Source organism: Micromys minutus, assembly GCF_963924665.1.
Source record: "Micromys minutus genome assembly, chromosome: 22".
Lineage (NCBI taxonomy): Eukaryota > Metazoa > Chordata > Mammalia > Rodentia > Muridae > Micromys > Micromys minutus.
The window spans coordinates 42,322,040-42,348,895 of record NC_137957.1 but is presented as its reverse complement, the minus strand read 5'-3'; the positions used below and the strand labels follow the sequence as shown (position 1 = coordinate 42,348,895).

At 39.6% G+C, this 26,856-nt stretch overlaps 1 protein-coding gene across 2 annotated transcripts in view; it reads right to left on the bottom strand.

Annotated features, from left to right (window-relative positions):
- Positions 1-26,856, bottom strand: part of ANO4 (anoctamin 4) — a gene marked incomplete at both ends in the record, with an annotated part of 205,954 nt that overhangs the window by 25,920 nt on the left and 153,178 nt on the right. For both annotated transcript variants that reach the window (XM_080935151.1, XM_080935152.1), the window contains 4 exons: positions 8,206-8,370; positions 10,510-10,650; positions 13,354-13,436; positions 25,058-25,118. In XM_080935151.1, coding sequence (XP_080791277.1) covers positions 8,206-8,370; positions 10,510-10,650; positions 13,354-13,436; positions 25,058-25,118 — 450 coding nt within the window. The remainder of the gene's footprint in view (positions 1-8,205; positions 8,371-10,509; positions 10,651-13,353; positions 13,437-25,057; positions 25,119-26,856) is intronic.

Here is a 26,856-nt window from a genome sequence, read left to right as displayed (position 1 = left end):
GTGTGTATGTTCAGGAAAATACAGCTATCACAGATTTTCCAGAGAGGATATAATATGAGAGAATAAAAACTGCTTTCTCTAAGAAGAAAACTAAGATTGCATAGTACTTAAAACATTCTGTTTAGAATCCCCTAGGCAGGAAGCCAGCATTATCTTTGGGAAGGTGTCAAACTTTGACCATGCTGTCTCATCTCTTCTTCAGACCACTGCACCCTTACATATCAGTGGGACAGGCTTGGACTTACTGATATCCATGCCTTTTCTCGTTTTTGAATTGTCTTTCCCAGGATTTCTGCTTACTGTAGAGCCAAACCAAACTTTGACTGCATGGCTCGAAACATTCAGCTACAGCTGCTTGCTCTGGTAAGGCAAATAGTTTTTCTACACAAAGATATAGTTACTACGATCATAAGATTAACATTTTCATCCAGAGACTCCAGACTCACAGAGTCTAGCGTTAAAAGAGATTTGAATGATTACAGCAAGAAATTGTGTGGTGTACGTAAGTCAGACTCTTTGGACCATAAAAACAAAGTCCCTGCAAACAAGAGATTAGAACAGGTGCTCTAGTAAACCTTACGTTACGGTTCCGAAGCATGTTGTCATTAAAATGGCTTAATTGTGTAATTGACAGTGATTATTAAATGTTTAAAATGCCTTCCTGAAAAGCATAATTTTGTTTCTTAGTTTATTCTTTGTCTCTTTCACTTGATCCACCCTCATTCGAGTTTGGAACACTTATCTCAGAGGTCTCTAGAGCTTCTGACAATGCAGTCACCTCTACGGACACTGAAAAAACTGTCAGTTAAAGGAGAGAACTTGCTTTTTTGGGGGAGGGGACTTTGAAATTTTTTATTAGATAATTTATGTATTTACATTTCAAATGTCATTTGCTTTCCCGGTTTCCTCTCCCCCCTCCCCCACCCACTCTCACCTCAACACCCTGGCATTCCCCTATGCTTGAACATCAAGCCTTCACAGGACTGAGGGCCTCTACTCCCATTGATGTCCCACAAGGCCATCCTCTGTTACATATGTGGCTGAAGCCATGAGTCCCTCCATGTGTGCTCTTTGATTGGTGGTATAGTCCCAGCAAGCTCTTGAGGGTCTGGTTGGTTGATATTGTTGTTCTTCCTATGAAGTTGCAAACCCCTTCAGCTCCTTCAGTCTTTTCTCTTACTCTTCCATTGGGGTCCCTGTGCTCATTCTGATGGTTAGCTGCAAACATCTTAATATGTATCAGAAAGACTCTGTCAGAGCCTCTCAGGAGATATCAATACCAGGCTCTTGTCAGTGTGCACCTCTTGGCATCAGCAGTAGTGACTGGGTTTGGTGGTTACATATGGGGTGGATCCTCAGGTGGGGCAGTGTCTGGACCTCACAGCAGTCAGAATGGCTAAGATCAAAAATTCAGATGACAGCAGATGCTGGTGAGGATGTGGAGAAAGAGGAACACTTCTCCACTGTTGGTGGGATTGTGAACTAGTATAACCACTCTGGAATTCAGTCTGGCAGTTCCTCAGAAAATTGGACATAGTGCTACCTGAGAAACCAGCTATTCCATTTCTGGGCATATACCCAAAAGATGCTCTAATATACAACAAGAACATACATGCTCCACTATGTTTATAGCAGCCTTATTTATAATAGCCAGAAGCTGGAAAGAACCCAGATGTCCTCAACAGAGGAATATGTTGTTGTACATTTACACAATGGAGTACTACTCAGCTATTAAAAACAATAACATGAAATTCTGAGGCAAATGGATGGAAATAGAAACTATCATCCTGAGTGAGGTAACCCAGACAAAAAAGAACACACATAGTATGCACTCATTAATAACTGAATATTAGCCCAAAAACTTGGAACACCTAAGATATAATTCACAGACCATATGAAGCTCAAGAAGAAAGGAGACCAAAATGTGGATGTTTCAGTCCTTCTTAGCAGGGAAAACAAAATATGGGAGAAAATACAGGGACAAAGAGTGGGACTCTCTGAAGGAAAGGAGAGAACTTGTAGAGCCTATCTTCAGCAGAAGGACAGGGTATTAAGTGAGAGACAGGGTTGCCATCCCAGTCAGAACTCTGACCCATAATTGTTCCTGTCTGAAAGAACTCCAGGGATGGAAATGGAGTGAAGCTTGAGGAAAAGAAGGTGCTATGAAAAGCCCAAAGTGGGGTCCAGCTTAAGGAGAGGCTCCAAGGCCAGACACTGCTACTGGGGCTATGGAGCGCTCACAAAAAGGGACCTACCATGACTGCCCTCTGAAAGACCCAACAAGCAGCTGAAAGAGTCAGATGCAGATGTTTGCACCCAACCAATGGACAGGAGATGCTGACCCCTGTGGTTGAATTAGGGAAAAGCTAGAAGCTTAGGAGGAGGGCAACCATGTAGGAGAACCAGCAGTCTCAATTAATCTGGACCCCTGAGACCTCTCAGACACTGGGCCAGGGAGCACACGCTAGCTGATAAGAAGTCCCCAACACATATATAGCAGAGGATTGCCAGGTCGGGGTTCAGTCAGAGAAGATGCACCTAACCCTCAAGAGACTGGAGGCCCCAGAGAGTTTAGAGGTCTGGCAGGGTGGGGGAAGAGGGTGAGGACATCCTTGTGGAAACATGGAGTGGGGAGGAGGTATGGGATGTGTAATTGTCAGGAGTGACCAGGAGGGGAATAAAATCTGGAGGGTTAAAAAAAGATTGAATAAAGAGAAGGAATAAAGAAATAAATGCCGTGAAGACATGATTCATATTAACTTTTTGAAAAGTAAAGTGTAGAGAGAAAAGAGAAGGGTCCATGGCATCAATGAACAACATACACAAACCCACTGGGGGTGGAGGTAAAAGGAGGAAAAGAAGGAAGAAGGGAGGGAAGGGAGGAGGAGGGGGGAGGCAGAAATAGAGGGAAAGAGAGGTAACAGAAAAGCAAGAGATGTTGGCCCATCTACGGAGAGGGAGGGACTCAGAAAGTGAGGATTGTTCCATGAATGCTTTGTGTAAGATGGCTAGTTTCTCAGTGTGCCATTGAGGTAATAAAAAAGTAGATGATTTATTCTGCTATCCATCAGGGAAACTTAGTTTCCAAATGTCCTGAAATAAACTATCTCCCCCTGTTTGATTCAATCCCTTATCATTATATAATGAAATTCCTTATCTCTATATTACTTGTAATCTAACATCCATTTTATTTAATATGGGCAAAAATAGTTCTGCTTTCCCTTTTGGATGCCATTTGGGTAAAATATCTAATACTGTATTTTATAGAAAACATATATTTGGGTCATTATTTATTTTGGTATTCTTAATCCATTGCAGATTGGAGATATTAATCCATTGCAATAAGGTAATTATACATAGGTTTTGTCTTTTTAAATCTATTTCTTAACTTTATTTTTTTAATTTTAAGGCAGATACTATAAATTATGGTTGTTAATATCTGTAACTGATATAACACTTTCAGATTTTAAGGTTAGTTCCAAAATAAGATAGCTATAAATACTTCTAATTTGACATATCATCAGTCTGATCAATGCTTGTGAATTTGTTCTAATTTAGGTAATATTTTTTGATTTACTATATCTTTGTATTAACATTGTATTTTTGCTTTTTATAGCATGGTGAAATATTTGATTCACATATGGATGAATTGAAAGGATTATTATAACTTTTAATTTCCTGTATTGCTGGTCTACTTTGGGTGCACACATGGTTTTGAGATGCCATTTGGTCACTAGAGAAGTACAACAGAGTTGAAGCAGTGTGATAGAGAGAAAAAATGCCTGACCCCTTCACTATTTTTTGAAATTAGTATTTCTTTTTTCTATCCATCCATCCATCCATCCATCCATCCATCCATCCATCCATCCACCCACCGATCTATCTATCATCTATCTATCTATCTATCTATCTATCTATCTATCTATCTATCTATCTATCTATCTATTTTTGTGCATTTTCCAGACAGGGTTACAGGGTTACTCTGTGTAGCTCTCCCTATCCTGGAACGCTCTCTGTAGACCAGGCTGGCCTCAAACTAAGAGATCCCTCAGCCTCTCTTTTCGGTTTGAGTGCTGAGATTAAAGGCGTGCAAACCACCATTCTGTTTCTTGTCTTGTTTTGTTTTTTTTTTTCCTTGTGAAAATATTTTTCAAGACACTGAATAAAATGCAAATCAGTAAACACATTTAATTAGTCATCCAGAGGCATCAGAATGTTAGCTTCAGAGAATTTGGTAAAACAGTATAAATCCCATTTTAAGTATATGCTACACAAAAGTAAACAGTCACCACAAGACCTTAAAAATAAGAATCATATATAAACTTGCTTCTTTATTTAAGATTAGACAAATGCAGCAGCAAGTCAGAAACAGAATACATTATTTAAAATATTATCATAAATTTTCAAATAATATAAAAACAATCTATTCCTCAGGGATTTAATAAAAAGTATTAATAATTAACATCTAAATATTAACTTTTTATTCTGAGAGTCCATATTGACCAAAAATTTGAGTCATCCAAACCAATTTTGATAGCTGTTAAAAAACTAAATCTCTGGATCACAAAAAGTATCTTAAATTGAGTATTTTCAGAAGTCGATATAGAATTTAGTTTTGCGATGCTCTTGGCTGTGCAAGGCAGTGTTCCAGCCATTAGTTGGCCATCCATCATGCTGTGATTGCTTCCAAAGGACTTAAATTATTATGTTTTTATATTCTGATGAAATCGGTTCCAAACTACATTACACACTTGGCTACTCTCATAATGGAACTCTCGAAGTTTCAGGGCAGACAACAGGAGTGGAAACGTGGTGCTGGGAAAGGAGAGGGGACTGAGGAGGAAAGGGCAATTGGCCACTGAGTCCTGGATGAATTCTTAAGGTTTGTTCTCTCTCTCTCTCTCTCTCTCTCTCTCTCTCTCTCTCTCTCTCTCTCTCTCTCTCTCTCTCTCTCTCTCTTTCTCCTCTTGCTATGGCTTTCCCTTGATTCTTCTAACCAGTGTTTTTTACTCAGTAACCTTATGCTATATTAATTTGAGAGTTTCTGGGAAATCAGAAGACTGAAAATGTTCACATTGCACCAAAACCAAAAATATATCCTGAAAGAGAATGTTCTTGCTAACATGTCTTAGTTTAAGTATGTGGGAATTTTGGTTAAGATGAAGTTTTGTTAGGAAATGTATCTCTCTCCACACAGTAGGTGTTTTGTACTGTCAGCAACTAGATATTTCCCCACTTCATATGCCCTCTTTTTTTACTTCAGTTTCCTCCATCTTTTCTTGGCTGTCTTCAGACATGGATTCTGTTTTTCAGCTTTATGGAATATTGCTCTGACAATGGTCCCTGCTCTGTACACAGGGACAAATACAATGTACTTATAGCTCCAATGTGCACAGCCCTTTATTTCTTAAGGACATGTATAAGTTAGATTATTATTTATTATCATTAGTGTTGGGGATAGATCCCAGGGCCCTGTTCAAGTCCAATTTACACTGCACTAGTGTATTGTATTTGTAGACTGAAATAATAATAATAATAATAATAATAATAATAATAATAATAATAATAATAAAAAAATCATTATTCTTTGAGATAGGACATGGTGTAGCACAGGCTGATTTTAAATTCATGATGTAGTTGAGCCTGGTCTTAAATTCCTGATCCTGCCCTGGCTCACAAGTGTGAGCTTACAGCTGGGTACCATTGCATCCCGTGTGTGCAGTTCCAGGGAGTGGATCCAAGGCTTTGCGCATGCTAGGCCAACACTCAGAAAACTGAGCTGGATCCTTAACTAGATTAAATTTTTTTGATGAACATTGACATAAAAAAGAAGTTGGTTAAGAATACAGTAAGCATTCATCGTATCCCACATAGACCCAGGAACTTTCAAAGCTCTGATGTTTGGTTAGGTAACTATAAATCCTTCTAAAGTGGGGGGCAGGGGGCAGCAAGGAGTGACAAGTAATCGAATTCCATGTGATGAGGTGCTCAAGATGTCACCACATAAAAAGCAACTAGCAACTGCTGTTTCGTTTAACAATTTCTGATTTTGAAGCACCATTTTCTAAAATAGGAGGTCCCTATGATTTTAAAATTATGAGCAACGAGTCATCTATATTTCATTAGCTCAGTGAGTCCTAGTTTACTCAGTAATCATAGTTAAAGTTATTTATTATCGGGTGGATGGAATTCCCTTGGGAATTACACAGGGTTTATTGCTTATGGAACTTAGATTTTCTTTCAGAGTTCTCCCTTTAGTAGATTGTATTTCCTTTTTCCCCCATTTTTTTAAAAAAATATGTTTTTAACTGTAACAGAATCATACCATTTTCTCCTCTGCTTTTCCTATATCTAGCCCCTCCCGCTACTCTTCCTTGAACACTTCTAAAAGCATCCCCATTCTCAAGTTGAAAGCCTCTTTCTCTTTATTACTGTCATACATATATGTGCAGGTATGCGCATACACACACACATACAAATACCCCCTGCTGGTTCTGTTTTGTTCATGACAACCAAAAATGTATCCCCCACGCTTACAGCAGGATTCTGTTCCTTGGTCTTTAAAAAGTCTTAGTCCGTTTCTAAAGATGTTAGCGTTTCAGCATAACGAGTCATACTTAGGATGCCATTCACAGGGGCACGAGTTACTTAGACATTTAATTCATGTCTGACACTGCTCAGTGCACAGATTATCTCAATTACTGTCTACTACAAACCTCTAAAGTCAGTATTTTTATCTATGTCTGACCTCAGAGCCTGCCCTTGTTAGCTATTATTTTTCTGTTGGGCAAATGACAATAATTTATTGGACACCAGCAATGTGTCATGTGCTGCTCCAGACACAAGGGCATAGCTATAGCAAAAATAAGCCAAAGAGAGAAGAGGCCATGCTCTTACAGACCTACGTACTGTGGAGAAGATAGTAAGTGAAGTCAGAGACTGAGAAATGAAAGGTACAGAGAAAAATGAAACAGGCATGGAAGCAGGGGGTTGTCAGAGGGCAGGGTCAAGGTGCAATTCAAAACCCAGTGATGGGAAGCCTTCATTAAAGAAGTAATACTTGAACAAAGACCAGAAGAAGATGAGATGGTGTGGCACAGAGACCCAGGGAAGGAAATGGGGGTGTTCCGGGGAGAGCTAACAGCAAGGACACACACATACATTTTTACTTTAAGCAAGAGGAGCCATGGACCCATAAACCTTCAGAGGAGCTCTGTGACTGACCTGCATGCGACATGTTCCATGTGGTTTCAGTATTGAGCCAAGATGGAAGCAAGCTGATCTAGATGCTAGGAGACCAGTTACAAAGCTGGAGAGAGGGCCCAAGTGAGAGCTGCTGGAGGCTTGGCCCACGGATGAATGAAATGTGGTTACATTCTGCCTTTGAACTTTGACCCTCATGTCTCAGCGTTGTCAGTGTTGAAACTACAGATGCGTGACGCCATACCTAGGGTGGGCACATGTGGATGGTATGGGAGATAGGTGCACGAAGGATAATGCTAGCTTTACTTTAGCTTGAACAGCTAAGAGGGGAGGCTATGGGAAGAACTGATCCTTAAGGGAAGATGGGGAGCTATATTTGAAAGAAGAACGGAGAAGGCATACTGTATTTTGCATGTGCGTGCATGTGAACACACACACACACACACACACACACACACACAAGTAAATAAGCAAGTATAATGAGAGCATTTAAAACGAAAACATTGGAGACCACCTAGTAGGCACTTTCACATGTAAATATGAGGTTCAGAGGAGAGACCTGGCCTGAAATATGTGGTGGCAAGAAGTCTGAACTCAACAGGAGCAGCATACATCACTCTGACCTTTTCCTTATGTGGCTCTCTCAAAGGATGCTTTGGGTACTGTCTGCTCTCCCTTTTCTGGATGAAGAAGGCTGGGTACCAATGCTACTGGGCTACATTACAGCTTCTAGACTGGATTTTTTAAATGTATTCTTAAAGTTTCACCTTGGAGAAAATCAGTGCTGTCTTATAGACTAAACAAGGAAAACCAGGTCCAGGGAGTTCCTGCTTTGTGTAGAGAGTCCTGGAGCCTAGATTTGAACCAAGTCTTTTGAACACCCAGGCCTACATGTCAGGCTACTAGTATTTTATCACAGACCCTCTGCCTTGACTGTTTCTTTAGAAACAGGAGCATCACAGCATCCCACGAGCTCCCCTCTTTGGTTCGTCCCTCACTTACCACGTTCAGCAGCATAATGATACAAAAGTTGATGCATACTGCCGTCCCAGTGGTTGCAACCTGAGAGTTATTCCTGATTAATGCCCACTTAAAGGCGGCGAAAGTGCTCACAGTCACCACCCGGTAAATGACAATCCCGAACACGGCAGCGATCACCACGCAGATCTGGAAGGAAGATGGAACAAACCCATTGAGACCTTAAGGCGAGGTGTCAGGAAGCGGGTTTTCGTTCTGATAAAATAAGGAAATCCACTGACAATTCAGCTGCTTCTAGACCGCCCCCACGAGAATGCACTTTTCATCCTGGAGAATACTCTCTCTGTCTGGGTTTTCTGATCAAATAGAAGAAAACCACACTGCTCAAAAGCTGACGATCTACCCAAGGGAGGGCATACCACGTTTTAAAGCAACATGGACTGAGTGACAAGGCCAACACATATGAATTATAGAAATCTTGTCATGCTTCTGATACAACAGTTTGTTTCCTATTCTCATTATTCTAGAACACAAGTAAAAACTTTTTGTGTTCTGCAAGACTCCTTACGGACCCACAACGCACCATTCTCTCTACTCTCTGGGGACCCTGGGCATCTCTTTTTGTTTAAAAAATCTATTTATTATTCATTTATTTGGTGTATGTGTGTGCACATGCCCACAGTCATGCACTCATGGGCATGAGTATCATGATGTATGTATGCAGGTCAGAGGACAACTGACAGGTCAGTTCTCTCCTTTCACCATGCAGGGTCCAGGTATCAAACCCAGGTCGTTGAGCTTGGTGACAAGCACCCTTATCTTCTGGGACAGCATGCAAACCCACAACTCTTCTTGCTTCAAATGAATTAAGCGTTCTCAACCTTCAAGATTACTTCCTTTGTCTATAACACACACACACACACACACACACACACACACACACACACACACACACACCTGCACACAGCCCAGAAAACTCCTCCCCATCCCCCTTTACTTCTCAGCCCGAGAACCACTTAGCACTGAACCTTTTCTGAGCACTAGCCCACTGGTGTTGCTGTTGGAATATGGCACATGCACTAAATGGATACATCCTCTTTCAGGATGCTACTTATCATCTCTAACAAACAATCTGCTTTGTTGCTGTCAGTTTCCCCCATTAGAAAGTAAGGCCCAGAAGGCAGGGACAGTATTGGTATAGTCCCAGTATGTGTTGTTGAATAAACTAACCATGTAATAGATATGCAATATCTTACTATTAGATGCATAATACACAGACTGAAACATCTCTTATTGAAGATTCACGGTACATGGGAATAGTTTAGGGTTTCAATCTATATCTCTACAAATAATAGAATCTGACGCTCCAAACAGGTTTTGAACTTTTTTTCTGTGATTCCTAATAGAGACCATGGCCCATTTAGTTATTTAAGGCTGAATTTTAAATCCAGTTTCCACAATAATCTCTCTATTGATTTATAGGTTCCTTTCCTTACAGTTTTCATTTGTATAACTTTGTATTCTGCTCACTTCGTGTGTGAATTATACAAAAAAAAACCCTGGAGTATGAGCCTCAGCCAAGACTGGTCAGAATGATAGTAACATAGTGATAGCTAAACAAATATTTTAATCCTAGTGCTCTCGATGGGGAGAAAAATAGTCTACACTGAAGGCCATCCATGGTAGAAATATGAGAGTGGGCTAACCCAGTGGATTAGTGTCAAAAGACAGGGCGTGGCTATGCTACTGGCTAATAGTGTGACTTTACTATAGCCTCAACCTCCCATCTGCCTGGTCTGTGACCAAAGAACAGGAAAACCTAATCTATATATTTAGATCTTATATAAGAGATAAGCCAGTAAATACAAATGTGTATATAAAATGCATAGTGTGGCATGGTTTCGTACAAGTAGCACCTGAAGAAGGCTGTGGGCTTGGGTTTCTCTGCTATCTGCTCTTCCTCTCAACCTCTGATCTCTTTGTTGGCTAAAAGAAGAAGATTGATTGCCTTGGTTTGTAGGAGCTTTACCCTATATACTGTCTCGGGTTCTTGTTCCTTTTAATAGAGCACAGTGGACAAGACAGGAGGGGCAAGTAGACTTATGTGCAGACCCTGGGTGACTCCTTAACCTTTAGGAATCTTAGCCACTATCACGTGGCAATAGCAATACTGATTCTGATCAGCAAATGCAGCAATGAGGAATGAATACTATACTGTTTGCAAGTGCTTTAATAACTGTGCAAGTAACCCTATGGCATGCTTACTGTTGCTACAATAAGGGTTTGCACCTTACAAAACGAAAGAGATTTTAAAGAAAAGTTTCAAACCATGAAGAATATTCCTGATGCAGAAACGATAAGCCTGCTGCATTTATCAGTAAATGCTTGATAAGGTTCTGGCTTTCCCGAAATGGGATTCATCCGCTCTTTCTTGGAATACTTGGCTTCAAACTGGGGCCGTATTTCTTCCTGAAAGACAAGCAGATACATCCTTATGTGCTGGAGGGGTAGAGTAAAGAAGGATTCTTCTTCTTATCCCACCATAAAATGGAGTCCATAGCTGCCACACCACTCAGCCAATCAATGAAGTAGGCTTTGAGACACAGGCTTAAGCATTTGGAAATTGATCGCTTGAAGAATATCCATTAATATGGTGATCAACATTCATTATCATCAAAATTGATGTAACTGCAACTAACAGTTACATTTTTCTGTTACCATGCTAAACTCTGCCTGAAGAAGCAGTGATACTTCGAACTGACCACCTGGCCTATACCTAGTGTTTTAGAACAGCTAAGAAATTGTCATGTTTACTACCAGAGAATGACTTGGACAGTAGAGCAAAGAAGTCATCCGAATAGACAAATGCTCAAAATCTATTTTATGATCTACAAAGTACCATTCTGAGCTTTCTTTTTTACACTTAAAATAGTTTTTGAATGATTTATTTGCTTTTATTTTATGTACACTGATGTTCTGCCTGCATGTATGACTGTGTGAGGGCGTCAGATGCCCTGGAACTCGAATTACAGACAGCTGTGAACTCTCGTGTGGGTGCTGGGAATTGAACCTGAGTCCACTGGCAGAACAGCCAGTGCTCTTACCCCAACCCCTGAGCCATATCTCCAGCCCTATTTTTAGTTTTTGCGTGCCAAGGTCAGGTAACTAAAATCCATGAGAAATTTATATTTTAATACACCCCGTTTTTTGGGGGGGTGTGTTTGCCTTTAACCAATAGATACTAAATGCATTCCTAATTGTTTAAGTGCCTTCCAAATGTTGCTATGTAAAGGCTCCTTGAATCTCAAGCCAGGCTAAGGTTTTTGTCTTGTTTCGCTGAACCTTATTCCAGTGTGACTACTTTGCAACTAAAAGGCAATTGTGGGATTAGGAAAAGATAATCAGCAAGAGAACACACTAGAGTGCTTCTGGTTAATTAAGAACATGCTCCACTCCAGTGAAGAAGAAAAGGATTGAAAATGAGCAAAACTGGGTAGGCTGGAGATTAAGTCCATGTGGACAGGGTGTTCTGATTGAGACAGAAGATGTAGGAGACAGAAGAGCATTATGGAGAATGGAGACCAGTCCTATGTGGAGACCAGCCACGTGCTCTAGGGAGATGCAGCTACAAGTATGCTTGGCTTCTTGATTTCAGGCAGTGTAATTTGAGGATTCAGAGAGATACTGGATCTTCTGTTTCATTGAGAAACTCAGTTTCTCAGAATACAAATGTAAGGGCAGCTACGCACGAATTCTTTATTGGCTTGGGCAGTGCCTCCAAACCCAGAAAACCATTCTCTGAAGAAGGTTTATGAAATGTAAGAGTGAATGTCTTTCAGAATAATAAAAATCAGTGAAAGATTCTAATGTCATGTATGAAAATTCCTTGTTGTATATCATAGACACAACACACAACACCCCCCCCCCCCCACAAAAGAATCTAAGCCAAAAAAATAAATGAGCCCAGTACTTTCATGGGAATAAGAAGAAAACTTGTCAAAATGATCTCCCTTGTCAAGCCAAACACGGGGCCAACATTTTCATAATATATGTTTCTAAAAGCCTCACATTAATATAAAGAAACACATACAAGTCTCTCTAGGAGAGAAAATACCTATAGTAGATGTAAGAAGAGTGCATATTTTTAGTTTATATGATTCCCAGGCATAGCGAGACTCTTATGATTTGGGAATTAGGAAAGCTAAGAGAGAATAAAGGTAAGAAAAGATGGTTGAGGCCCAGATTAAGTAGATTCCAGTGAAAGAATGTGGCAACCAAATTTCGTATGAACAAATGGGTCATAAAAAGACAATCAGAATTGGGCACAAATTAGGAAGACACACAATATATTAACCTAGAAGAGGGGATGAGGTATAAAGTTGTTGGAGAGAGTGCCAACAAAGGACATTTCAAAGCACTGAGCTTGTCCTCTTTGGAACATGGTCTCCAACTGACCCCAGATGTATCCATACCACCAATGAAGCTACTTGGAGTGGCCTCTCAGCATTTAGCCCTTGATTTCGCCTTGATTTTGAGCTTGTGCATATATGGGGGCTGCTGTGGGTCCTGGTTTATAGAAACAAGTTCCTATAGAAATTCTCTAACAAGAGGTGTTTCATGTGCTTGGTGATAGTAGATAAACAACTGCCCTCTACTAAGGTACAAAAAAATGAATGGTAGGTAAGGATTGTCCTCCCAAATCCTACCTATTAGAGGAACACCTCTTGTGACTTATCAAATTTTAATTCACTAGCATATCAGAATAGAGCTTGAGCACAGGGTTTTGACAGAGTATTGACACATGACATCAGATTTCCTCTTCACTCGCCCCATGGTAAAACTTCATTATGTAACCCAGGCTGGCCTTGACTTAAAGTTCTCCTGCCCCAACTTCCCAGATGCTAGGATCATTGGCATGTCACCCAGATCCTTCTTATACAACTTAAAAATCCTTCAAAAGACAGGTATTGAAAATGCACTCTAGATAATCTGACTTCTGTCATCCAGTGTAGGGTGACAACTCAAGGGTTGTGGTTCTTGGTGGTCTGTGCTGTAAGATGACACTCTGAGGTGAGTGATGCAGGCATGGCCCCTGATATGAGATTCTGTGACATAAGTTACATAAGATGCTCTCAGGTAGGTGACACTCCAAGGTAAGTGGCTAACACAGACCTCCTCTTCTTCCCAGTCAATCAAATCCCAGTCATAAGCGATCACTGCTCGGCGTCTCTTCCAGAATTCCAGGAAAACCGTGGCTGGAACAGAGAACAAAGGCAGTTTCAAACAAAAGCAATGAAGACAACAGTGGTTATTTGGATCTCCCCCGCCTTTTTCAAATTGAAATTTCTAACTCAACACCATTTAATAAAAAACAACAACAACAATTCTCTGAGAATTACTAAACATGAGTCAAGTGTAATGAAAATTGGAGATTTTGCTGAGAATTAAATTCAGATGTCTTGCAGGCCAAGGCAGAATGGATTTAACAGAGGCAGTGCCCTTGGAATAAATAATACAAGAAACTTTCTTACCAACTTCTTGCCTATTGCTATTGCTATGGTATTTATTTTTTAAACATAACTTCTGCCTATGTTTGGTGGACAGTAAATTTCTTGCTCCCAAATTCTCTTCAGAGAAAAGTATACAAACATGCAGCAGTAAATATTAAAGATGATAACCTTTTATCCCACGCTAGTGCAATGGGGCCACATGGCGCTGCAGGTTATTTCTATATGAGCGGCTTCATGCCGCCTCTAAGAACTCAGGCACAGTTCACTCCACCTGCCCCTGCATGTTGTTTGCACACACTGTCCTCCACAGCCTGGTAAGAACATGACTCAATAATCATTAACTTATCAAACAGGTTTATATGTTAAATTCTCAATCCACAAACCCTCTATACAATAAGCTTACAGCCAGTAGACAAAAATATAAACTGTCTATCTAGATAAGATAAATAGACCCATGGAAACCCTTAGAAATAATCATAGCAACCTTATCAATCTAGAGATGTGCAGAGAGAAACATCCATGTCTGCTCCCATCTTGCCTCCTCTCGAATCTCTTACCTACACCTCTTCTGCTTTCTTAGACTTTGCCGTGCCTACCTATCTACTGTCCAATTATGTATTGCCTTGGCATCAACTTACACAAACATCTTAAATAAATAAATAAATAAATATATATATATATATATATGTATGTGTGTGTATGAATATATTTGCATTTAATATAAATATCTTAATTGGGCATGGTACTTCATGCCATTAATCCTACCACACAGAAGGTGAGGCATAGGCAGGAGAATCTCTGTGAGTTTGAGGCCACTCTGGTCTACATAGTGAATTCCAGGACAGCCAGAACTATATAGAGAAATCCTGTCTCATAAAATACAATAAATCCTTTTGTTATAAGGATGTTAAAGTGTTATCAAAGAACACACAGTTACAGCTCTTAGATGCTTTTTCCATTAATATTATCAAAATAATAGCAAAGTTTAGAACTTAATTATGCTTCTCCTTTGTCTAGCATAATTTATGACTGCCATTCCTAACATTCTACTGCATAGGTGTCAAGACAGGGATTACTAACTATTCTCTGAAATACTTTCCTGTTGCACAGCAAGTGAATTGTTACTGGGAACTTGTTACCTAATTACGCTTCATAGGATAGGGCTGTCTATACTGAACTGAGATAGTCACTTCCATGAGAGAGAAATTAGGTCTTTCTACACTACAGAATGATGTTAGATATTTGTACTAGAATGGTCTAGTCTTATTTTAATGAATGCAGACATTTTACTCCCCCTCCGGGGGGATAAGTTTCATGAGGTTTCTGGGATACTGTTTTGACGGCAAGAAGATGCAACTGCCTTTATTTTATTTCCCTTATATATAGATCTTAAACAATCTCAAGATATTTACATAAAAATTTATTAATATTACTTATATGACAATTTTACTTACAGAAAAGTATTGTTTCATTTTTTTCTCCCTTTTTACCTCATCCCTACTTTGTACAATTACCCAATTGTCCCACAGTGAGGTGCACATGAGGCATTTACCTCAATTTAAATAACAACCCTTTTATGACATTGACACATTAGGAAAACATGAAACATCTCTCTTCTTAGCATAGGTAGGAATAGAGGTAGGGTCTGTGTAGATTGATATTCAAATGTAGTAACCTCCCCTTGACTGTGGGGTATATATTCCAACACCTCCATAGATGCCTGAGATTGTGTTTGGTACCCAAGTGTATGTAGTCTATGATCTTTTAGTATTTGGCCTTACTGTAGATATTAGCAACCCTAGCACTCACTTTTTATTTCCTTATTAGGCAGATAATTTGAAAATTTTTACTTCAGGAAGCATTTTACAGTACCTCTCTGGAATATACACATGAACAACATTGGTATTCTCCAGCTTCAGGTACATTATTAAGACCATTCCTAAGAAAAGCAACTTTAACACAAGCCCGGTGACACTGTTACTGTTGATCTGATACTGAGACAGCATTCTGCAGTGACTAGTAGATGGGTAGAATATACAATGTGGATACTCTGCATGGAGTTGGAACAATGAATATTCTAGAAAGATGGAGGAGGGTTGTTCAAGATTTCATCATGTAGTTCAGAACAGTGTGTAGAACTTAAACCATAACTTATTTTTGAAACTTTATATTTAATATTATTAGTTCATGGTTGACTAGAGTAACTGAGATAAAAGCAAACAAATAGAACCAAACACATGACACCTAAGGCATTATTGTGCCAGATCACTTTTTGGCTTAGAATCATATACAGTTGAGAAGAAAGATATAGGAAGCTCATAAAGGACACTCAATGGTCAGATATACACCATATTTATTTTCTCAAGTAGGACAGTCACTGTGAATTTCAAATAAATTCACAAGAGGTTGTTTCTATTATTTTTTTTACCATTTATTTATTGAAATTAGACAGGACCATAATTTACATGATCATAAATAACTAGCTTCATTCTGGGATTGGAGACTTATAAGCAGATGCATCTTTCCCAGGCTCCCTGGACACCATCCCTGCCCCCAGCACCGCCGCCCAGCCTGGATAAAGAGAGAAGATGATAGAAGGAACCTAGACACTCACTGAATAGATCCCACTGTTGACCCATTGAAAGGTCAGCTGTTAGGGTTTGTGGATGATAGCAGTTGTGTACTTCTTTCTAGAAAATTCAGTCAAGGGTTACCATTCTGCAAGCAGGAAGAAAGAACCCACTAACTCTCTACCATCTTGCTAAGGCATTAGAGAATCTCAGCAGAAAATCTCTCCTCTTAGACTCTCTCCTAAGCTCCATGCTGTGCTTAACCAACACACAGCCATAAAATGACAGAATCGAAATTTGGTCTCAATGTGTCAATGGTGTTTTAATTACTAGGTTACGCTTCATTTCAAACTAAAATTGCATTTCTATTGTAATGGAAAGATCTTAACAGAAAAAAGAAAGTCTAGCTTTCCAATTACTTTATGGTACTGAAACAGTTGTAAAAATGAAGGGGTTATGTCTTAGTGCCATAGGTTCAGTGGGTAAATCCACGCAGATCTCTAACTTTCTTATAGGGGGACTAGAAAAAGCCACACTTATTCTAAAAGCTGCAGGGATACAGTGCTACATTTCACCTACTGATATCATAACTGGTTTGGAAAGGCCTAATTTGACTCTTTCTCTTTAAAATGTCTGTTCAGGAATGCCAGGAGACAACGTATGCTGACTGCTAGAAATAAATGTAAACATATTTGAAACATTTAAAAGGCTTAAAAATCTTGTGGCATCTCTCCTCCTCAGCTTTTCAAGAGCTTATGTTGCATTTATTTGAATAAAAACAAGAATAAAGGCTTGATAAAGTGGGCAGTGTGCACAGGAAAGAATGGAGGATGTTTATTATGGCCTAGCCCCTGATGACTCAAAGTATCCCTAGAAGCCTATTTGGGATAATGTTCTTGCTAAATCTGGGACACAGCTTGATTGGTGGGGTTTCTGTTTTGTAAGTATGAGGTTCTGAATTTGATTCCCAGGGCCAAACTATTTTTTAAAAAGACTTTTACTTTCTAGGAAATATAGAATGGATTACTTCACTTATACAACTAACTTTTCCACCAATACTAATGTCTTTTTAAAACATGAAGTTAGTGATATTTCCAGATTTCATTTTTACCAGCCCTTCATAACTTTCTGAGAATGTTTGCCTGGACAAGTTGTGTCTCCTAAGACATGAAACACAGAGACATGGGGCCATTTCCTGAGAGCTTAAGTGGTAAAATCCACATACACACATACGTTAACTTAGCTAAGAATCATAAAGTCATGGTTAAGAAGGAAACAGAGTACAAAACAGAAGAGGGAAAGCAAACTTACTTATTAGGGAGCTGGGGAACAGAACAAAAGAGGCTTATATACACCAGGCGGGGTGGCAGACCCTTCTCAGTTCCCACTGACTGTGTGACAGAAAACTGCTCACAATTTTCAAGACAGAAACAAATCTTTATGCAAACCATGTCAGCAGCAAAATAACAATATTAAGTATTGTTGTCAAAGAACCACGACAGCATATTTTTACAATTTACTAATTTACAACATCTAAAACAGGTTGGTATAATAATGTAAATGAGAAACTGGAACGTTTACGAGATACTGTGACATATCAAAATGGGGTAACTTTAGAGTCCAGTAAGTGAAGAAGAAAGACATATTTTTAATAAGATCAAAGCTATCCAAAGGTACCAGAACTTTTGAGATCAATATATGAATTTACATGCAGGATTTGAAACTCACAGGGGGACTGAAGGCCAGAGAGGACAATTTGTTAAAGTCTAATTTGCTGCAAAATCCTCTAAAGATACCCTGATAGAAATCCAGTGTCTGGGGTGTTTTATACAATAGGAGCAAACACTGCTGATTAATCAAGCTGAAAAGAACAGTCCTCAAGAACCACCCTCTCCTTCTGTTCATGTAACAATTATTAACTCCATTAATTTGAAGTTCCGAATGATTTGCTAGATGTAGTGACTTCCATGCTTAAATGACACATGATAATTCATTTAGTTTCACCAGCATCCTGATACAAGGATTCTTGAGATTCATTTAAAAATATTCTCTGTCCTAGATGCATTTTAACATCCTATATGGTCCACTGATGCTGGAAAAATCTGGAAGAATGTACTGTCTCTCCAAGTTCAGTTAGTTCTGGGGATTCTGTCACCATTTCTGACCTGGTACCTGAGGAATCCCACAGGCACTGTAGTTCTTTTCCCCCCAGGAACTACTGTTTAATGGGGCCTGTTGAGGGTGTGCTTGGATTCTGTAAAATGAGACCAACCTGCCATGGCTTGGAGACCTTCACTTGCATGCTTGAGGGCTTAACCGCTAAAATACAATAAAAATAACTATTATCCACATGTCTATAAGGCAGTGAAGAACTGCGACAACCAAGAGAGAAATGAATACAGTACTCAGGGCTGCTGCATCTGTTCATTGCTTAGAGTCACTGGGATACTGTTTAGGAGAAGAGAACCAAGATAGTGGTCTTAGTGTGTCAGAGAGATGGATGTTGAAGTGAGGGATTATCTAGGAATGGCCACATTAGGAGGATTTGAGTAAAAACAGCGTCTTTTGCACACGATGGGATCAGTGTCCTTATGCAGCACAAGATCAAGCTGGTCAGTGTTTTATCATGGAGGGGGAAGGGACTTAAAATCCCAACCCCTTACCAAGGAGCTATTGATGATTGATGGTTTCTGGGAAAGAGAGTCAGTTTTCTTTAAGGGTGTGGCCTCTCATAGGCCCTGCAGTGCTAATGGATGACACCACACCCATGAGTATATATGGGCAACCCAAAATGGACTTAATGGGCAGAGAGTTCTTTAAAGAAGAAATAAAAATGGCTAAGATATATCTCAGAGGTCTTTAGCATTCTTAACAAAGTTGGAAGATGTAAGTAAAAACAACTTTGGGATTTCAGCCAACCCAAGCTCGAATGGCTAAGCTTAACCAAATAACCAGCAACAAAGGCTGGCAAGGGCGTGGGGGTGGGGGGGACAGTCATTCCCTTTTGGTAGGACTTCAGACTGGGGCTGCAACCTGAAAATCAGTGTGGAGGATTCCCAAGAAGCTAAAGATAAATCTACCATATGATATGGAGACCCAGCTATATATCACCTGTAGGCATATGTTCAAAAAACTCATAGATACTTGATGAGATGTGCTCATAGCCACCCTGTTTCCACTAGCTAGGCAACGGAAATAACCCAATGCCGCTGAGCTAACGAATGGGTGATGACAATGTGGTACATATACACAACTCTATACTCTTCAGCTGCTTCTATCTTTGCAGTACTGGGAGGCCATTGCAGAAATCTATAACTGGTTAAAAGGCAGAGAACAATCCATTGTGGGGTGCTCAGGCTCATAAATTTGCAAATCCAAGCCCCACACCTAAGGCTCAAGGAAAATCATGAAAGAGGGGAAAAGAAAGGTTGTAAGAGCAAGAGGACCAGGAAGCCTGTTTGAATCTGTGTTTCCTAGAGATGACAGAGAAACCATACCCATGAAACCTCAGCAATACGTCAGCCTAAAAAAGACCTGAACAATGACAATAACAATATTATATACTAATATGGAAATCTCATGTGGTCCACTTCTAGACCAAGAGCTACAGGCAACTATCAACTTGCTGAAAGGGGAAAACATAGTCTTCCTCTGGGGTGAGATCTCCATTTAGCCATCCAATACTAAGTGAACAGACACATCAGGTTGTATTTATATACCTGTGTATATATAAATAATCATAGCATACATCTTGAATAAATAAAGAAAAAGTAGTAAATTTGAACAGAGGTAAAGAACTATGTAGAAGGAGTTGGAGAAAGGAGGGGAAAATAACATCATGTTATTTTAACTAAAATGAGAGATAAAAAAGAGCCCATGAAATTTGGAAGATGGTTGGATAGTGGGGTGGATCTGAGAGGGGTTATGGGGGGGTGAGGATGAATATAATCAATATACAGTGTGTGTGAAATTCTCAGAAATTAATAAAAAGGTTATATTAAAGTGCAAATGTGAAACAGAAGTATTCACAAACATAAACCACACTTTTATCAGCATACATAAAGAACTCACGTAGCAAAAAGAAGACAAAGAGCCCACTAGCAAACCGACAGGCAATGTGAACGAACACTTCCTCATGGAACTATGTGGGTTACAAAGAAGGGCAAGGACAGATGCTCAACATCGCTGCTCACTGGGAAATGCCAACCAAAGCTACAAAGTGCTGGCTATGTACACCCTTGAAAATGACTTATAACTATAGAGCCTGATAATCCCCAGTGTCTGTGAGCATGTGGTAGGACTGGCAACTCTCATGGAGTGCTGACGTGATGTCAAGTCTCTGCAAGACAACTACTTATGGTGTTATTTACTTATCATAAGATCCAGTCATGCCACTTGTAATTATTTATCCAAGAAAACATGGATGAAAGACTTTTCTGAGAACAAAACAAAACAAAACTTTTTTTAAAAAAAAGAAAGCTGGCAATTTATTCATTCGTAATAGTTAAAACCTGAACCGAGCACAAGGAACTATTACTTGGGTAGCACACAAACTCTGGAACAGCCAGACAATGAGATAAGTACCATCCTCAGCTAAAAAGGAACAGACTACTGATCTGTGCAGGAACACAGTTGAATCTCAATAGCATTAAGTGTAGTGAAGGAAACCAGACACCAAACACTGTGTTGATTTGTTTCTAACATAATCTGCTGTGGGCGAATGTTTACTGGGAAGCAGGCATCAGGGTGCCAATGGACTGATTGCCAAGCCAGGAAGAAGTTTCTACAGCATTGAAAAGTCTCATGCCACCCTGGTGCTGACGACTGCAACATTAGACACAGTCTACACAACCTGTCCAGTTGCCCATAGAATATTGCTGGATTTTGTCCTTTGTAAATGATACCTAGAGAAAACTTAGGGAAAAAAAAAACTTCTCACAATTCCAGAACTCACAGCAAACCACCATTGACTAATATTGTTCCCAACTTCAAGTTTAAATTTGTAAGATATTAGACTTACATTTTGTTTACTTTGCTGTACTGTAATTAACAATCCCTGATATACGGGGTGTCTCTTGAGAGTAAGGACATCATCCTTTTCATTTACTGTTGTTTCCTTTATCTTGGAAGAAATCTCATTAAGACACATCCTGTTTATATAGAGCAAAGCATCATGGAATCTCCCAAGGGAATGTGAAACATTTCACCCTACTGCAGCAGTTCTTAACGTTCCTAAGGCTGCTACCTGACCCTTCATTACAGTTTATCATGTTGTGGTGACCCCAAACCATATTATTTTTGTTGCTACTTCATAACGATAATTTTGCTTCTATCATGAATCATAATATGTGTATATTCCAATGGTCTCAATGGAAGGGTTGTTTGGACAGCCAAAGGGGTCATGACCCACAGGTTGAGAACTGCTGTTCAGGGAGATACTAGAAGTCAACAATTCAAAATAGCTTCAGGAAGTTCCTAAAAATGACAGGATTCACTAGATCTCTTCTACCCCAAACATATAGCCAGAGAGAGATGCACTTCAAAAAAGACAAGCTGTCTAGACAATGCTGAGTCTAGTAAATTAGCCCTGGAAGACACAACAGCCAAGTTGCCTGGAAAAACCTTGGGCCAACTGAACTATCTGCAAAGGACGCTCTTCAACCTACTCAGCCACCTTCAGGTTGCACAGTATGCTCCCAGTGTATGGTGACAAGAACTGTACTTTCTGTTAGCAACAAGATCTTAATCAATGTGCCCTAGGGAGAAAGCTTCGAAATGGCTCTGGGACAGGCCAGAGAGTATCTGGCTGAAACTTCAGACCCCATTTCTTATTAGCTATTGCATAATTTTGATTAACTTCTCTCAGCCTCTAAGTCCTGTCAGCTACAAAATGGACATAGTAATCTATTCTGATGATATATGAGAAAATAATAATTGTCATATGTACCTGCATCTCCACACAGTGGGTGTTTTGTAATTATATGTCTTTTCTGTTTTAACTGCACAACACCATTTTAACTAATTAATATTTAATGTGATTTGGGTATGTTGGCATATACCTGTAATCACAGCACTCAGAAGGCAGGGGCAGGGAGATCTCTGTGAGCACAAGGCCAGCCTAGTCTACATAATGAGTTCCAGTATAGCCAGGGCTACATAGCAAGATGCTATATCAAAAGAAAACAAAAACAAAATTTAATGTGACATTTTTAATTGTTTGACAATGTAATCTTTGTTGGACATGTAGATAATATTGCAAAAGATGAAGTTAGACACCAGAAACAAAAGGCCAGTTATTCTAATAAAAGTTTAAAAAGAGGCAGGTTCCCTTTGCTCATTCCTTACAAAATTGTACAAAACCTTTCAATTTGCAGTAAAATATCCACTACCTTGTTATTTTGACTGGAGGGCTTATAGTGTCTCATTTTGTTTATTTTCTGGCAGTTAATTTTTAAAAGCATCCTTGAGAGTTAAAAAGAATTAAGGAAAAAGGAGGGCTCAACAATAAAGACCAGAATCTACTTCATGAGGAGTCTTGGCTAGCATTTACTTCCCTATGATTTGTGGTCGTCATCGTCGTTGTTTTTGTTGTAGCTGTTGTTGTTTTTTCTCTCTAGAGAGAGAAGCTAATTTAGCTATCCTATCCCTCAGCTTCTTGTGACTAGACATAAGTATAAAGGAAGGAGCCATATTGTACCTTGAGTCCAGAGTCCTGGGTTCATATTGTAACTTAAAGACCCTCATGGAGCCAGCCCTACTTCCATACACATGGAAACATGAGCAGAACTCACATGCAAGGCAGGGTGACCACAAAGCAATGCTAAGGAACAGCACATCCACCCAGAGCCCTGGAAAATCACTCTGCTCACACCAGATCGTGTCTAGCAATTGGGCTGAAAACAGAGAGCATCTGTTTGCTTAAATGTCATAACTTGTCAATCACAAGGTATGATCCCGACAGGATTAGGCTGAGCTCCATTAGAGGTGAAGTGCTTCTTCAAAACACTGCTGTCCCAAAGCAGCAAAAGCTAGGTTAACGATGAGTATGACGGCTTGTTATCTGAAGGCTGGGATCTCCAGAGCTGAGGGATTCAACTGCTTACAAATAATACCCATGCCTATTTGGAAGCTGAAGAGCTATGATTGCTCACATTAACTGCCGGTTTAGCTATGTGCTGGCTTTTACTTTGATTTTCTTGTCCATCACATGAGCACAGTGATAGCAGTTTTCTTGGAGGTTGTGGTGAAGATTAAATTGGATCAGATATGTACAGTGATTAGGACAGTTTATGGGAATAATCATATGATACCAGCATAACTGTTCTTATATTTGGGTATCCCAGATCACCGAAGAGACACATCTCTTCTGCAAAGGAACACTTGAGATGACAGATTCTGCCTTTAGTCAAGAGCATTTCTGGGAATAACATAGGATTTAAGCAATAAGTTGTCAATCAAGATGAAGCAATTTAGAGGGTAAATAGTCCAAGGTTTTCTTTGCCAATAGAGACTTCAAAATGTTCCTGTGTGCCCAGTGTATCAGACTCATAGAGCATATATTGAAATGTACAGTTTCCAGTCTACCCACTTGTAAGCTTAGACTCTTCTCAACTCAATTCCAGGCCCCACTATCAACTGGCTTAATCTTGGCAAAGAGACCATTGATAAAACTTGTCATCCACAGTACTGGACAACTTGCAAAACAAACAAACAAACAAACAAACAAACAAACAACCCCACCTTCTTTGCAATATTATTATTGGGGAAGAGGTGAGAGATTCTACCTTCAAGACAAAGAACACTTAACCAAAATTTCACTTTAACATAACCTCAGTGGCTAATTGTGGGGGGATAAACAACTTACTTAAAAGATTTATCAATGGGTATTTGAAATTGGAAAAATATTGAATTGAGCGTGGAAAGTTTGTATTTAACTTCCTGAATGACAGCAGGAGACCACTCATTGCACATACGCAGTGTGTACAATGTACATTACACAGTAGATTAGCATTCAGGGAAGAGCTAGCCTTGGGGGATGCCGGGTAAGGATGCTTATGATATCCCTATCCCTGACTGTGAGCTGGTTCTTCTAATTTTCACCATGCCTGGCACTATTTCCATTTTGTATGAGGATGGGACAAGAAAAAAATAGATACTACTGACTTAAGAAATAAGTACATTTTTCAAAGTAACTTAATTTGTAACAATGGCTAAACTTAACACTTCCTGATTGTGACACTTATATGTTCTAGGGAAGCAAGATATGTATTATTCTCTATCTTGATATTAGTCCTGTAGCCAAAACTCTCAATAACTTAGCTCTTCTTCCTTTCTTCTTCCTCCTCCTCCACCTCCTCATCTTCCTCCTCCTCTTCTCCTCCTCAGGGATACAAATGCAGTGAGGATTTAAGGGTAGCACAATGGTGAGAGATTGTTACATACCCCACCACAAGAGTAAGCAGAACTCCTATAGGAATCAGACTATTCATAGATAGGCTACAGATGCCAACATCTTTGGTGGCTATCAGCCACAGAAGGATTCTGAGAGCCAAAGGTGGAGGATAATTCCCAGGAAATTGATGAAGCTGTCACATATTTTAGAGGAAAATATCAGACATACTTCTCTTACATACTATCACTTTAAAATTAAATCAAGTACGTTAGTGACCTGCTGAATGCCAACAGAAAACCCAACTGAATTTATTCAAGCTTTTTACATTTACATCTAGACTTTAAAGAAACATGGTAGAGGGTAGATGAGGGGGAACTCAAGCTTGATGGCTATTATTCACTTACCCCAGACTGCCATGAACACAGCAAAGAACACAGTAGCCCCATTGTCAAAAAGGTGGGTCACCTGGGGATAACAGAATCAGTTCAGTTGAGTTCTCATGGACAACATCTTAAATGCTATTTTAAAAGCTGCATAAAAGTTGTTATGGTAATACAGTGAGCATTTAAAGGATTCTTTGGTGAATATTCTCCTTGACAATGAGTAAGAAGAGAACTGCCTTCTGACTATGAAGTTCAGATGTGAAAAAAGAGTTTATTCCCTTTACACTGGGATCATGCAATTGAACATTTGTCAGTAGCCCCAATAGGGCTACTAAGAATTCCACTTGTGAGCTATAAAAACTTTTATACATCTATATGGATATGAATATAACTATATTTAGGACTAGGAAGGTGCTTTGCTGCTGGTTTACAGGCTCTGAATTCCCCAAACGTAGTTTCTAGTGTCTCATTTATTTACTTCAAAAATAGAGCTAGTTTGCTCCTGTTGTTTTGAGCAAATGATCTGTGGGCTGCTTTGCATTTTAGTGTTCTGAATGCAAGAGGCAAGAACCATTAGCAAATCCACTCTTACATTATTAAACCCTCATGCAATAACTATATGTTTGTGCAGTCCACATAACCCAAAGGTGTTAGCAATACCTTATTGCCACACTCATTTTCCACCTACAGTCTGGACCACACCAAAGTTTATGACCAATTGATGACTGATAGCTTCATAAAGCATAGCCTTTAGGGCATTTTATGTTTTCCTAGTCAAGTATGGTTTACTGCCCCCTGGAGAATATGCCCAGTAGAAACAGGTGTTTTTTTTTTTGCCTTAGCATAGTGCCAAGTATTTTGTATTATTTGAAAAGTTTCTGCTTTTTTTTTCTTTGAATATAGGAGAGATGGGCAGCTTTCAAACACCAAATACAACACAAGCATCCAAATCCTATTTCTTTCATATTCCAGAAAGAACACGGAGATGAAATTGGCTACCTAGTATTACAAAATCCTGAGACCTTCAGTACACGGTGCTTTCAGGAATTTTGTCTTGATATCTGGTGAGTGAAATAGTCTATAACATGAGGTTAGATTCTTGATTGAATTGTGGCTGTCATTTTGAGTTGCCTAGATAATGCCCACCCACACAGCAGATGTCTCTCATGCTGTTTCAAAGGAGTACATGGATCAGTAGAGCCCAGCAAAGTACTTTCTTAAGACAGGATATATAAAGATTTGAAGAGACAGTTTTCCACTGCCGTTATCGGTCTGAATTAGAAGAGGTAAGGAAATTGGAACTTTCAGTTCTGGCAAACCGGTATTCTAGCTCACCTGACGGTTCCCTTGGCCAACACTCACCAAAGGAAAGCAAGAGAATAGACTCCAGATATTGATAAAACACGAGAACAAAGACCTCAAGATGCTCCAAAGAGGTTGGTGGGGATATCAAACTGATCTGTGAGGGACACATATATGTGTGGGCATGCCTATGAGTATAACTTCATACTTACTGTATGTGTAAAGGCCTAAGGTCAATGCCAGGAGTTTTCCTTGGCTGTTCTCCATCTTATGTGTTGAGGCAGGGTCTTTCAGCCAAACCCAACACTTGCTGACCCAGCTAATGTAGTCAACTTTCTTAGGGGGTTCCCTTTCTACCTTTGGCATTCTGTCACACCTGCCTGGGTTTTATGTGAGTACCAGGGATCTGCACTCTGGTTCCTGCACTTGCAGGGCAAATGTTTTATTGCTTATCCATCTCGAGGTCCAAGGCACACTTTCCAAACAAGTGTAGACTCCAGAAACACAGAACACAATTT